Source organism: Euleptes europaea, chromosome 17 (assembly GCF_029931775.1).
Source record: "Euleptes europaea isolate rEulEur1 chromosome 17, rEulEur1.hap1, whole genome shotgun sequence".
Classification (NCBI taxonomy): domain Eukaryota; kingdom Metazoa; phylum Chordata; class Lepidosauria; order Squamata; family Sphaerodactylidae; genus Euleptes; species Euleptes europaea.
Window position 1 is genome coordinate 43680238 of NC_079328.1, and position 12951 is coordinate 43693188.

The following is a 12951-nucleotide window of genomic DNA, read 5'->3' on the forward strand; positions in this document are numbered from 1 at the left end:
CATGCATCGCAAAACACCATCTGGTCCTCTTGTGCCTCCAGCAATCACAGCTGACCAAAAAAACGATAATAACAGCTGTTGCGAAACAAAAGACAAACAAAGCAGGGAGGGAAAGGTTAGAACGAAAGTCCAGGGCTACAAAATACTCCATGAAGTGAGAAATAGGGAGGTGGGGGCACTCAAATGTCTAAACCTTCCATTGTACTGAAGTCCCCCTGGTTAAACTTGAAATATTTAATCCATCTGTCTTCCCCCCACAAAAAAAGAGGGAGGGAGAAAACCCTTCAAGCCACAACAGTCAGGTGGTAATATATCATGGCTTCTCTGCCCCATAAAGGTATTTAAAGCTTTTGTTCAAAGTTGGAAACTAATGACCCTATTTCAGCTAAAAATTAAAACTCCGTATGTTCTTTCTTCATATGTCAGCCTAGGTTAATGTGAAAGGAGAATGTAGTTAACGGGGGTGATGAAGTGGCAGAAACCTTGGGAAAAGGAGGAGGAGAGACGTACATATTAATGACAAGAGGAAAAACATTATTTAGAAGTGCAGGATGGGAGCAGAGGGAGGGGGAATCACTTACTCCTGTATACTATTCTGGTGCCATTTGTGCATGAATGCCACTAGAGGTTATGCTGTGACCCTTCTAAATGCACCAGGCTACTGAAATGAGTGGGGTTTGTTCAAACCTTGTGCTGAATTGCAACCCTAGTGTGTTGGGGGCATTTCTGATTTTCAAAAATATTTAGCCAGCTATGGCAGTATCTTTGTATCATTGGATATTACACTAAAACAAACATTCATCTTCAAGACTGCCTCATCCACACAGGGAAATTCAGTTGTGAATTATCACTATAATATGGTGCTAGCAAATGATGTGGGCATTCAACCTAACATATAGTCGTTTATGTGTGTTTGTGTGTATGATATATATCTCGAAAGAAGATATTCCTGGATTGACGGAAGGGTGGATGGATGTACAGGTCTACTCTGATATTTACTTTTAAATAAATCAGCTACCTTAATTAAGAATATTTGTTTCCTGACCTATCAATGGATCTTTGGTGCTTCTTCAAATGTTACAAATCCCTGGATTTCTGAAATCCTTTAATGAGTGGAATTGCACCTGCTTCTCAGTGCGAACCATGGAAAACAGACTTCCTCTGGTATTAACCCTTATTGCTTGTGACATTTTCCCAAAGATGCATCATGTTTTTTCAGAGCAGCAATTACGGATCGAATATACAATTACTGTCACATGCATTTTGGCAATTCTTTCTTGAAGACATTTGTTAAGAGATTTCAAAAAGGATAGCAAGGCCTCCTATTGCCACAATCGATAAGATGAAACTGACACATATCTATCTCTGTATCTCTGTATCTCTGTATCTCTGTATCTCTGTCTCTCTCTATCTCTCTATCTCTCTATCTCTCTCTCTCTCTCTCTATCTATCTATCTATCTATCTATCTATCTATCTATCTATCTATCTATCTATCTATCTATCTATCTATCTATCATCTCCCATTGAAATATTTGGGAGACACAACTTACTGGACAGGTGATTCATAGAGCAAATTTCTTTGCTTTATTTCCTTTGGCTTTTTTGGGAATTGCCTATTCGGCTTCAGGCAGATTCCTAGATTTTGGTATTCGGTTGACCCAAAACCCGAATATTGCCGAAATGGCTAATTTTGGGTTTATTTTTGGTTTGGGTATATCGATATGCACAACCCTAACCTCAATGTAACTGTAAGTATGGGGCAATGTTTTTTAATGTGCACTCATGTACAATGGGAAAAAAATGCACCCCAAAACCTCAATGAAACCAGATGGACAAAGACTGTTTTTTGAGGTGTTTTACCAGTGTACATCTGTAACATAGAGACAGGGGGAAAGATACAAACATAATAAAGGAATCAAAGGTCTTGCAACTCAAGAACACACAGTGTTCTGTCCTTGAGTTCTGAAATGCTTAGGGAAACCTTCTGCAGTTAGTCGCCTTAGGCCAGAGGAACCCTACACAGGATTGCCTTGTAGAATATCAAACAAATGGAGAATTCCAAAAGCAACAGTTCATCTTTGGAAACAAGACAGGCATTTAGAAACTCCAAAATCAGTGGAGAGATTCAGAAGAGAAGGATTTTGGAAGCATCTATAGTAATTAGGCACTTTTGTTTGTACACATTCATTTTTTTAAAAGTCCAAGAAGATTATATGCTGTGGCATGGGCGGGCGGGTATTCACTGTATAAAATGCACCCCCCCCCCAAAAAAAAACCCTCTGTAATTCTGGGCCTCGTTCAGCAAGCATTGTTTCAAGCTGGATAGGGAGATGCGTATCAGCATCTCTTGGCCAATTGCTGCTCCCTCACTGTAACTGTATGGAATTATATTTCACTTTATTCCAGTGCGCGTCTCATGAACAGTAGCCATGGACACCACCTCTGTTCGGCTTTGTTCTCCGTTCAGATTAGGATTCTGCTCAGGCGTCTCGCTTGCTGTTTTTAATTTTCGTTTTATCATAAGCAGTTTAAGATTGTTGCCAGTGGTAATTTGCAATTTTTATCAAGACCTCTTCATTATAGCTTCTGACAGGACAGATGCTGTAATTAATCATGCAAGACAACTGGGGATACTGGTCAAACTGCTCTTCTAGGGCAGAGGAAGGGGGGAGGGATGAGTGAGAGAAACCGCATGAACACAACAACATCCTTGTGATCTGTTCCAACAAGAATGTATAATGCCAGCCTCATGAGTTGGTGCCAGACAGACAGACCCTGCAGCCTAGTTTGGGAATATTTACTGGAACTGCAGTGTTGGTGGGTATTTTCTCCATTTGTATCCTGCCCTTCCTTCAGGGGCAACATACATGGTTATTCTACCTGGTGTTTAATCCTCACAGTAATCCTGTGAGATAGACAAGACTGAGAGAGAGTGGCTGGTTAAGGATCATCCAGCAGTGTGTAGTGATTAAGAGGGGTAGACTCTAATCTGGAGAACTGGGTTTGATTCCCCACTCCTCCATGTGAGCTGTGGAATCTAATCTGGAGAACCAGGCTTGATTCCCCACTCCTTCACATGAAGCCTGCTGGATGACCTTGGGCTAGTCACAGTTCTCTCTAAGCTCTCTCAGCCTCACCTACCTCACAAGGTGTCCGTTGTGGGGATGGGAAGGGAATTGTAAGCCGGTTTGATTCTTCTTTAAGTGGTAGAGAAAGTTGGCATCTAAAAACCAACTCTTCTTCTTTTTCTTATTCCACGATACTTCTGCACACCCTCCCCTCCTCAAACTCCACCCTCCCCATTTCCATCTCCAATGAGAGCCAGCGTGATGTAGTGGTTTGCAGCATGGACTCTAATCTGGAGAACCGGGTTTGATTCCCCACTCCTCCACATGAAGCCTGCTGGGTGACCTTGGGCTAGTCACCGTTCTCTCAGAACTCTTACAGCCCCACCTACCTCACAAGGTGCCTGTGATGCGGTGGGAAGGCGATTGTAAGCTGCTTCAAGACCGCTTACAGTAAAGTGAGGTATAAAACCCAACTCTTCTTCTGCTTAATCCAGTGAACTTTGTATCTGAGTGGAGATTTAGACTCAGTTTGTCCCAGACCCTAGGCTGACATCTGAGCTATGATGCCACATTGCTAAAATAAGCAAACAGGGTAGCTCGAGGATAGGAATATCAGAACGAGTAGTGGATAGGATGTTGGCTTTAGACCTGGGAGACCCTGCTTCCTTGAACACACACATGAACACATGAAGCTGCCTTATACTCAATCAGAACCTTGGTCCATCCAGGTCAGTCCTGTCTACTCAGACTGGCAGCAGCTCTCTGGGGTCTCAGGCAGAGGTCTTTCACATCACCTACTACTTGGTGCGTTAAATGGGAGATGCAGGGGATTGAACCTGGGACCTTCTGCATGCCAAGCAGATGCTCTACCACTGAGCCACAACCTCTCCTCTTCCTTGGACTGCCTCTGCTCATATGACCCTTCACAGATTACAGTATTTACACCAGGCCCTGTTTTTACACTCTCTCAAAGAGAAGCAGCTTCAGCCCAGGCAAGAATGTTTTATTTGTTTGTTTGTTTGTTTATTGGATTTATATCCCACCCTCATTCCTGGCAAGCCGGGCTCAGAGCTTTCCATGGCAGCTCCATCCCTTTGGAACCCGCTGTCAAATGATGTCCGTTCCCTTCTACAATGCAGAAAAATGTGTAAGGCAGAGTTTTGGTGGGATGTGAACATAAGAACATAAGAAAGGCCACGCTGGATCAGACCAAGGTCCATCAAGTCCAGTAGTCTGCTCACACAGTGGCCAACCAAGCTCCTCTAGGAAGCCCACAAACAAGATGACTGCAGCAGCATCCTGCCTGTGTTCCACAGCACCTAATATAATAGGCATGCTCCTCTGATCCTGGAGAGAATAGGTATGCATCATAACTTGTATCCATGTTGATTAGTTGCCATGAATAGCCCTCTCCTCCATGAATATGTCTACTCCCCTCTTCAAGCCTTCCAAGTTGGCAGCCATCACCACATCCTGGGGCAGGGAGTTCCACAATTTAACTATGCCTTGTGTGAAGAAATACTTCCTTTTGTCTGTTCTGAATCTCTCACCCTCCAGTTTTATACTGGCTATCTTAGCATGGCATGACATAATTATTTCTCATGTATAGACATTTAAGCTTGGAAAGCATTTTGAGCTTTTAGGAAATGCATTTACGCATACATCTTTGTTAAAATGCCTTGGCTATTAAGGAGACACCAAACTACTGCCTGTTTGAAGCTCCACCCCACCATATAGAAGACCGGTAGGTCTAATCCAGAGGTCGCAGCGCTATTGGTTGGTGTGATGGTGCTTTCTGGGTTTTTGCTAAAACAGCATCCAAAAACACAGGCAAAACACGTGGAACTGTGTGAGGAGAGCAAGGCAACCTCTGACGATCAGGAAAGGCATGCATAATCAAAATGAAACACCGGTACAGATGTTGGGTGACCGCAAGGGAAACAGCCCTGCATAAATGGCCTTTCTTTCTTTCTTTCTTTCTTTTTCTTTCTTAAGATGCATAAAACATGTTTTCTGCCTAGACCAGCCTTCATTATTTAAATCTCAGACAATGAAAATAATGGGTTGTGGTCAGTTCTGCCTCTCTCATATAACCATTTTCATGACACTGAGCTGACATTTCAGATGTGACTATCTGTGCCATCCCCTGCCACCCCCAATGCTGCAGCCAAGCAAGTCTCCATTCAGTTCACTGGCAGGGTTTTGTTGCTGAACCAACCTAATGCTGACTTTTCCTTGCAACTCAGCCCCACCTACCTCACAGAGTGTCTGTTGTGGGGAGGGGAAGGGAAGGTGATTGAAAGGCTGTTTGAGTCTCCCTTAAGTGGTAGAGAAAGTTGGCATATAAAAACCAACTCTTCTTCTTCTTCTACTTTCCACCACGTCACTAATGATATATGAACTTCGATGTGATGTCCTAGCCGTAAACATTGGATTCAACCATAAGCCTATAGGATGAGCTGAGCAGTCTTTCAAAGGACTTGGGGGTATATTTGGGGTACTTTTTTTTTTTTTACTGAAATGTGTTTATTCTATAGCAAGATAAAAGCATTTGTTTTAGATAAGCAAAATACAAACTTAATCGCTGCTTTCCGAACTCATAAAAAAGTATAAAACAGCATAAAAACACAATTAAGCAATGTAGCAATTAAAATCATTCATGTTACCAGTGTTTACATTAAAGCCTCATTTATGAAAACTTTACAACACATGATATGAAAAAAAACTTACAACTTTTTAAAAGAAAATATTTACATTGATTATGCAGATGTGTCAATCCTTTTAAATAGTCTACGGGTATTACAGCATTTAAAAAAACTCACATTTTTTCCCTTCTCTCCATTTTTTTTGTAATAACAGTTTTTTTTATTTAAGTGCATTTTCTTTTTAAAAAATACAGTGTATTAAATCTGAAAGTTGTCACCCAAACACAATAGAATATTCACATTTTTTTAGAAGTGGAATGAGCAGAACAAGGTAAGAATATATTTTATTACAAAGTGTACTGCAGTATTTGGAGAAATTATAGCAAAGATGATAAGATAGGCTTTGACATTTAAAAACTTTCAGTCGCTGCAGGTTTTTTTTTTCTTTTCTTCAGAAGACATTTTAAAAAGAAAAGAAAGGAGCTTTGGCAAAAAAAAGTTTTTTTTTACATTAGTGTTTTCTTTATGACCGAGAAAAACATCATCGATTACTCATGTTCTATGAGCGTGATTGTATGGAATCCAATCGACATTTTACAGGTAGTTACAACTGTGCTTTTAAAGGGCTTGGTGAGCTCAATTTAAAAAGGAAAAGAATAAGCCAACTTGAAGTGCATTAACTAATTCAGCAAGAAAGGAGAGCGATTAATTCGAAATGGTGAAAAGGCCAGCATTCCCCCCTCCCAAACTCTTAATGCCCCGGCAGAATCACGACCATCTGATTCACATCTTGTAGGTAAAGCTTGAAATAAATTAAAAAAAGGCATCGCATGGAGAGAGAAAAAGAAGAGAGCACAGCTTTTTCTTTAAAAAAAAAAGACCACAAAGAAAAAATATATATTTATAGTCACCTAAAAGATTATACACAGCTACATTGTAGTTCTTTATTGCCTATCTAATAGACAGTTTAGGAGGCTCACTCGATCTGTTATGCGTCGGTGCATAACAACCATCAACGATGTACAACTTTCTCCCGTACATGACCCCCCCGGGCCGAATGCGGAAACGCAGAGCAGCTCTGCTCAAGAAATGCGCGGCTTCAGAAAATGCTGGCCTGTGCTAAGAGCTGGGTTTGTGTCTGGGTTTGTATTTGGGTCTGGTGCAGTTGGGCAGCTGGCGGAGGGCTGCCGATGGCCGGGATCGGTGAAGTGATTTGCGAGGCCACAGGGGAATGCTGCTGCTGCTGCTGCGGGGAAGGCTGTGACTGGTGCTGCATGTGCTGCAGCTGCTGCTGCTGCATCTGCTGGAGCTGCATTTGCTGGAGCTGCTGCTGCATGTGCTGCTGGAGGTGCTGCTGCTGCTGCTGCTGCAAGTGCTGCTGCATGTGGTGCTGGAAATGCTGCTGCTGCATCTGCTGCTGGATCTGCTGGTGCATCTGCTGCTGGTGCATTTGCTGCTGCTGCATCTGCTGCTGCTGCATCTGCTGGAGCTGCTGCAGCTGGTGCTGCTGGCTTTGCAGGGAGGGGCTTGCCTGGGAGGGGGCTGTGGCCGACGTGCCGACCATGCCGGTCCCCATGGAGCTGATCAAGGGGGCGGAAATGTTTGTCGGCAGGTTGGGGGCGATGGTGACGGACGTGACGATCTGGTTCATGGGGAGCCGCATGGCCAAAGGCTTGGGGGCAATCGCCCGGGGGAGTGACTGCTGCAGAGTCTGGGGGGACGTCGCCACTGGTGCATGCTGGGAAAGGGGACTGTTCATCAGGAGAGACGAGGACAGGTTGGTGGAGGCCAGCGTCTGTTGGACGGAGCGGATGGTCTGGGCTTCAGCCGACTCAGCGGCAGCCTGCATTGAAGAGACAGACATTGAAAGGCTTTCTTTTCAGGTTTTATTTTGCTTTGAACAATCAGCAGAAAAGTGATGGATAAATATTTTAAATATCCTTTTTATAAGGCACCTGCTATTACTTTACTTGCTTTACATACTTTACATACATGTGTGTGTGTTTATGTGTTCACCTAACACACAAACACATGTGAAGGACTGCTTTCTCTGTTCTGTCTAGCTAACAATTAAGATCTTCTCACTCATCTCTTGGTTTCCCCCACTGGCCCGTGGTGACTACATCAGGGGCAGATGTTATATGGTCTTTATGTATTTTGAAGAGAAAGACACTGAAGAGCTTCCTCTTCAGGTTTTATTTTGCTTTGAGCACACAGCAGAAAAGTGATGTATAACTATTTCAAATATTCTTTTTATGAGCCACCTGTTATTACTTTACATGCATACATACACATGTGTGGTCTATATGTTTATCAAACACACAAACCCACGTGAAGGACTGCTTCCTCTATTCTGTCTAGCTACCAATTAAGATCTTCTCACTCTACTCTCAGTATCCCCCACCTGCAGAGACAGGTGGCACAAAGAGGTGGGGTTTTTCTAGTGGTGGCCTCTCTGGCCAGTAGTGACCTCATAAGGGGCTGATGTTATATCGTCTTTATGTATTTTTTATAATTGCTTTTTTATTTACATTGTAAGCCACCTTGAGTTCCGCAAGGCAGAAAGGCTAAATAAACTTTATAAATAAATAAATTCATTTAAATATGAGCTCCCTGGCCAGGACGTCTTCTCTTTTTTGCCACCTACTCAAGGCACAAAGACCCTTAAATAGTCTCTGGCAATACAGAGGGCAATCGTTCTCAAATCTAAATCCACTATTCCTTTACGGAGCTCAGGCTGGCAGGGCTGTCATAGAGAGGATGGTGCCGAGTTGTTTTCTGTTGCCCCAGAAGGTCGGACCAGAACCAACGGGTTGAAATTAAATCAAAAGAGTGGTTTTCAAGGCAAGAGAAGTTCAAAGGTGGTTTGCCTCCATATCACAACCCTGGTATTTCTTGAATCCAAGATCCTTTGCTTATTTATTTTTAATAAGGTGACGATATCAATTGAAACAATGGCATTTGTGCATTTGATTGAAATCAGTGTTGGGCTTACCTTGGAAACAAGACTTGCTCGGTAGGCTGCAAGAGCCTTAAGGTATTCTTTCTTGGCAGCTTCAGTTTTCCTTTTATATACCTGTTAAAGATACTACAATTAACACCACCTTCAGTGTATAAACTTCACACCATAAAATAGCTCTTGCCTGAAGAGGGATGTTAAGGGCTCGTAAAAAGCAGAAAGTCAAAAGGGACGTCGGCAACTTGGATTCCACAAAGAAAATAGCCAGCGTCATGAGATTTCCCAAAGGCTCACACTGAAACCTATTTCAGGCTTAGTTCTCACTGAGAGAGTCTGCATATGGGCTGTAGGGTCCCAAGTGGTAGGGTCAAACATCTGAATGAGGCCCAGGCCCTGCGTAGGGTTGCCAACTTCCAGGTACTAGCTGGAGATCTCCTGGTGTTACAATGGATCTCCAGCCGATAGAGATCAGTTCACCTGGAGAAAACGGCCGCTTTGGCAATTGGACTTTATGGCCTTGAAGTCCCCCCCCTCCCCAAACCCTGCCCTCCTCAGGCTCCGCCCCAAAAATCTCCCACCAGTGGCAAAGAGGGACCTGGCAACCCTAGCCCTGGGGGACTTGGTTTAGTTCCGCAGGTCAGGTAAGGCGGAGATGTTCCGCCAGGCCTATGGTTGAGGGCAGCAACAGTATTTACATTAATTGGCCTCCCCTGCTGAACCCTTCTAGAGAAATGTGCTTCCTGGGGCTGGCATGAGTACAAAAAATGTTCACTCATGGAAGGAGTATTCCTCCTCTTATGCTGTAATATAAAGGGTAATTTTATTGTTAAGGGGCCATATTTAAGTGGCTCAGGTGAATTATGTTTTAACTGGTGTGTGTGTGTGTGTGTGTGTGTGTGTGTGTGCGTGTGTGTGTGTAAAGTGCCGTCAAGTCGCAGCCGACTTATGGCGACCCCTTTTTTTGGATTTTCATGGCAAGAGATTAACAGAGGTGGTTTGCCAGTGGCTTCCTCTGCATAGCAACCCTGGTATTCCTTGGTGGTCTCCTATCCAAATACTAACCAGGGCTGACCCTGCTTAGCTTCTGAGATCTGACCAGATCAGGCTAGCCTGGGCCATCCAGGTCAGGGCCACTGATATAAGTATGTTATGATTATATATATATGTGTGTGTGTGTGTGTGTTTATTTTATTGGTGTTTGCTGTCCTGAGCCTGATGTTGTTGGGAAAGGGTGGGATAGAAATTAAATGTTATTATTATTATAGTTAATGGGCCTACCAGCTAAACAGTGTGATCGTTTCCACTCTGCTCTGAGCACCTAAGCAAGTCAGTGGCACCAGAAGAGAATTCTTAGTCTACTCTTCAGCCAAGGTGAGATTCACTGATCTTGCCACAAAGCCCGCAAGATCTTGGAGATGCCCCTACTGAGTCATAGCCAATCAGACTGCGAGTGGAGCTTCACATGACTGAAAGGTTTTCCACATCCACCCCCATCCATCCAATCAGAGAAGTAGACGTTGCAGAATATGGTTCTAGCCCAGATCACCTCCTGTTCAAAGGCAGAGTAACTGTGGGACATGCACAGAGAAAGCCACCATGGTGTAGTGGTTAGGATTAGTGGTTTTTAGCAGTGGACTCTGACCTGGAGAACCGGGTTTGATTTCCCAGCTCCTCCACATGAGAGCAGAGGCTAATCTGGTGAACTGGATTTGTTTCCCCACTCCTGCACATGAAGCCAGCTGGGTGACCTTGGGCTAGTCACACTCTCTCAGCCCCACCTACCTCACAGGGTGTCTGTTGTGCGGAGGGGAAGGGAAGGCAAGGCGATTGTAAACCGGTTTGATTCTTCCTTAAGTGGTAGAGAAAGTCGGCATATAAAAACCAACTCTTCTTCTTGTTCTTCATCCCTGGCACTTCACGTGGTAGGTGCTAGGAAAGATCCTTTTCTGAGACCCTGGAGAGCTGCTGCCAGTCAGAGCAGACACTGCTGAGCTAGATCAGCTTCATACTGTTTTCGGTACATAGGGATCTTATTCATAGGGTAGCATTCTATCATGCAAGCTCCCCACCCCTCCCCATCCCACTTGCAGTCTGAAATGGTACAACCCAGATACAGGTTCACCACCATCTAGAAGGAGTTACCATCTAGAAGAAGTTACTTCCAAATACGCCCAAATATTAATTTACCCAAGTCCACACAACTTGTTGCTTCCATATGGGAAACCAGGCATCCTTAGTCACTAACTGTGTTCTGAACCTGACTTTACAGCCCCCTTAATAACGAATACAATATAAGATGAGTCTAGCGTGCATTTGAAATGTACAGGCATTGCTATAGACAACTTCCAATGCAGTCCTAAGCAGAATTACTCCCTACTAATTCCAATGGATGTAGAAGAGCGTAGCTGCTATGGATGGGACTGTTGGTTCAAATGTGGATCCAACAACCCAATAGGAAGGTTATAAGCAGCCCTCAACTGATGCTACACTACCCTGTGAGGACTGAATCTCTGTGCCTTGTCCTTGTATATCAAAATTCCTACTGTAGAAATGTTCATGCTACAGCACAAGGCAAACCTTTGGAAAGCCAAAGGTATAAATTAGTGCACCATAAATGAGCCTACAAAAGTAACACCGGGCTGAAAGTGGCCTGCATAAAGATGCTGGGTTAGATGGGCCGCTGGTCTGATCCAGCAGGGCTCTTCTTATGTGATCCATCACACTGAATGTTGCCCAATTTCTGTGCATTATGAACGGCCAGGCAATCGATTCTCCTCCATCAGAAAGAAGCACAATGCCAAGAGGCTGATTTGTGTTCCTGCTAAGCCATGATGCATTGGTGGTGAGCGGTGTTCAGCTGTAGGTCACACATACACATGAAACTGCCTTATACTGAATCAAACCATTGGTCTATCAAAGTCAGTATTGTCAACTAGGGGTGTGCACCAAGGATTTTTTTATTTCGCCATCAAACTGTAAACTTAATGTCTAAAAAAACAGGTAAAGTATTTTCTGTTTCTAATATGGCTGCTGATTAAGGGCCTGCTTAAAAGTGTGTTTTGCTGTCAGTTTTTTGTTTTCTTTATGTAAATTATCATATAATGACTGCAATTTGAAGACAACCAGGGGCTGATCCAGAGGTTGGTTCTCAGGAAGAAGACAGACGGCCTAGCTGCGCTCCCAAATCTATGTTGAGTTCCTAATTAATGAAGTCGAAAGGATCGTGCCACTGGTGTTTAATTAGATGGACCGCAATTTCCGGCATCCTTCCATCCATGACTTCATTGCCTCCATCCCCGCCCATCTTCCCAAAGGTCCCTCGATTACCTGCTTCTGCTCTTCTCCTAAGCTGTCCCACATTGAGGCGACGATTTTTGAAACCTCTCCAAAGGTAGCGTTGGGGTTCTGCCCTTTAATTGCTGCTTGTGTGTCCCTAAAGAACAAGGCATATGCTGACACCGGTTTCTGAGGTTCGTTGGGGTCTTTCTTTTTCTTCTTCTTTGGAGTCTTGGGCTTCTTGCCAGAATCTGGGGCAGCTCTCTTCTCCCCAGTAGTCTAATGAAGAGTGAACAAATAAAACTAGTGCTCATTTCCAGCATGAAATAGTTAAGTTATGAACATTAGCTCAGTGTTAACCAAGACTCTTTGTCATCTGCGAACACAAACACACACATGCCAAGATAACCTAAATCAGAAAAATGAAAAATTAAGACCTGTGCTCAACAAAATTAATTATGCAAAAAAAAAAATCCATAACCACAAAATCATACCATATTTACCTGAAAGGAACATTGCCCTGATGCAAGACAACTCCTCTAAAGAAAGTTATACACAAAAAGGTATTTTATTGCTCCAAAACATTTAACTCGTATCAAAATACAAGGCCCTGGGAGGTACGCCTGCCCCCCTCACTTTCAGTCTTTATGAGGCAGTTAAAGGAGGTTTTATTTGGGACCACATCTGATTAAGTTACAGCCCGTTCCTGAGGATTGGGCTGAAAGTGGAGTGGTGGCGGCGTGACCCTGCCGCCGGTGTGAGTGTCCCCTTATCATGGATCTCCTTTGCTGACTGCTCACCAGCATGGGACCATCTGAGGCATTCTGCCTCAGAACCCGGAGGTCCCATTCAGATATCAGGGCTAGCAGCCAACAATAGGCGTATCCTCCATAAACCTGTTCAATCACCCTTTCATCTCAGCCTGTGGCTACCAAATCTCATTACTGGACCAGCCTGTTGGACCTTTTTCCTCCCTTTGGTTCTCATTCTGCACTTTTCCAT

The 12951-nt window shown here is 43.7% G+C and overlaps 1 protein-coding gene across 1 annotated transcript in view; it reads right to left on the bottom strand.

Annotated features, from left to right (window-relative positions):
• Positions 1-6765: 6765 nt before the first annotated feature.
• The window catches only part of TOX3 (TOX high mobility group box family member 3), a 112254-nt gene continuing 106068 nt past the window's right edge, over positions 6766-12951 (bottom strand). The window contains exons 5-7 of the mRNA XM_056862723.1: positions 12001-12228; positions 8710-8790; positions 6766-7557 (exon numbers count right to left, since the gene is read on the bottom strand). Coding sequence (XP_056718701.1) covers positions 6814-7557; positions 8710-8790; positions 12001-12228 — 1053 coding nt within the window. The 3' untranslated portion in view covers positions 6766-6813. The remainder of the gene's footprint in view (positions 7558-8709; positions 8791-12000; positions 12229-12951) is intronic.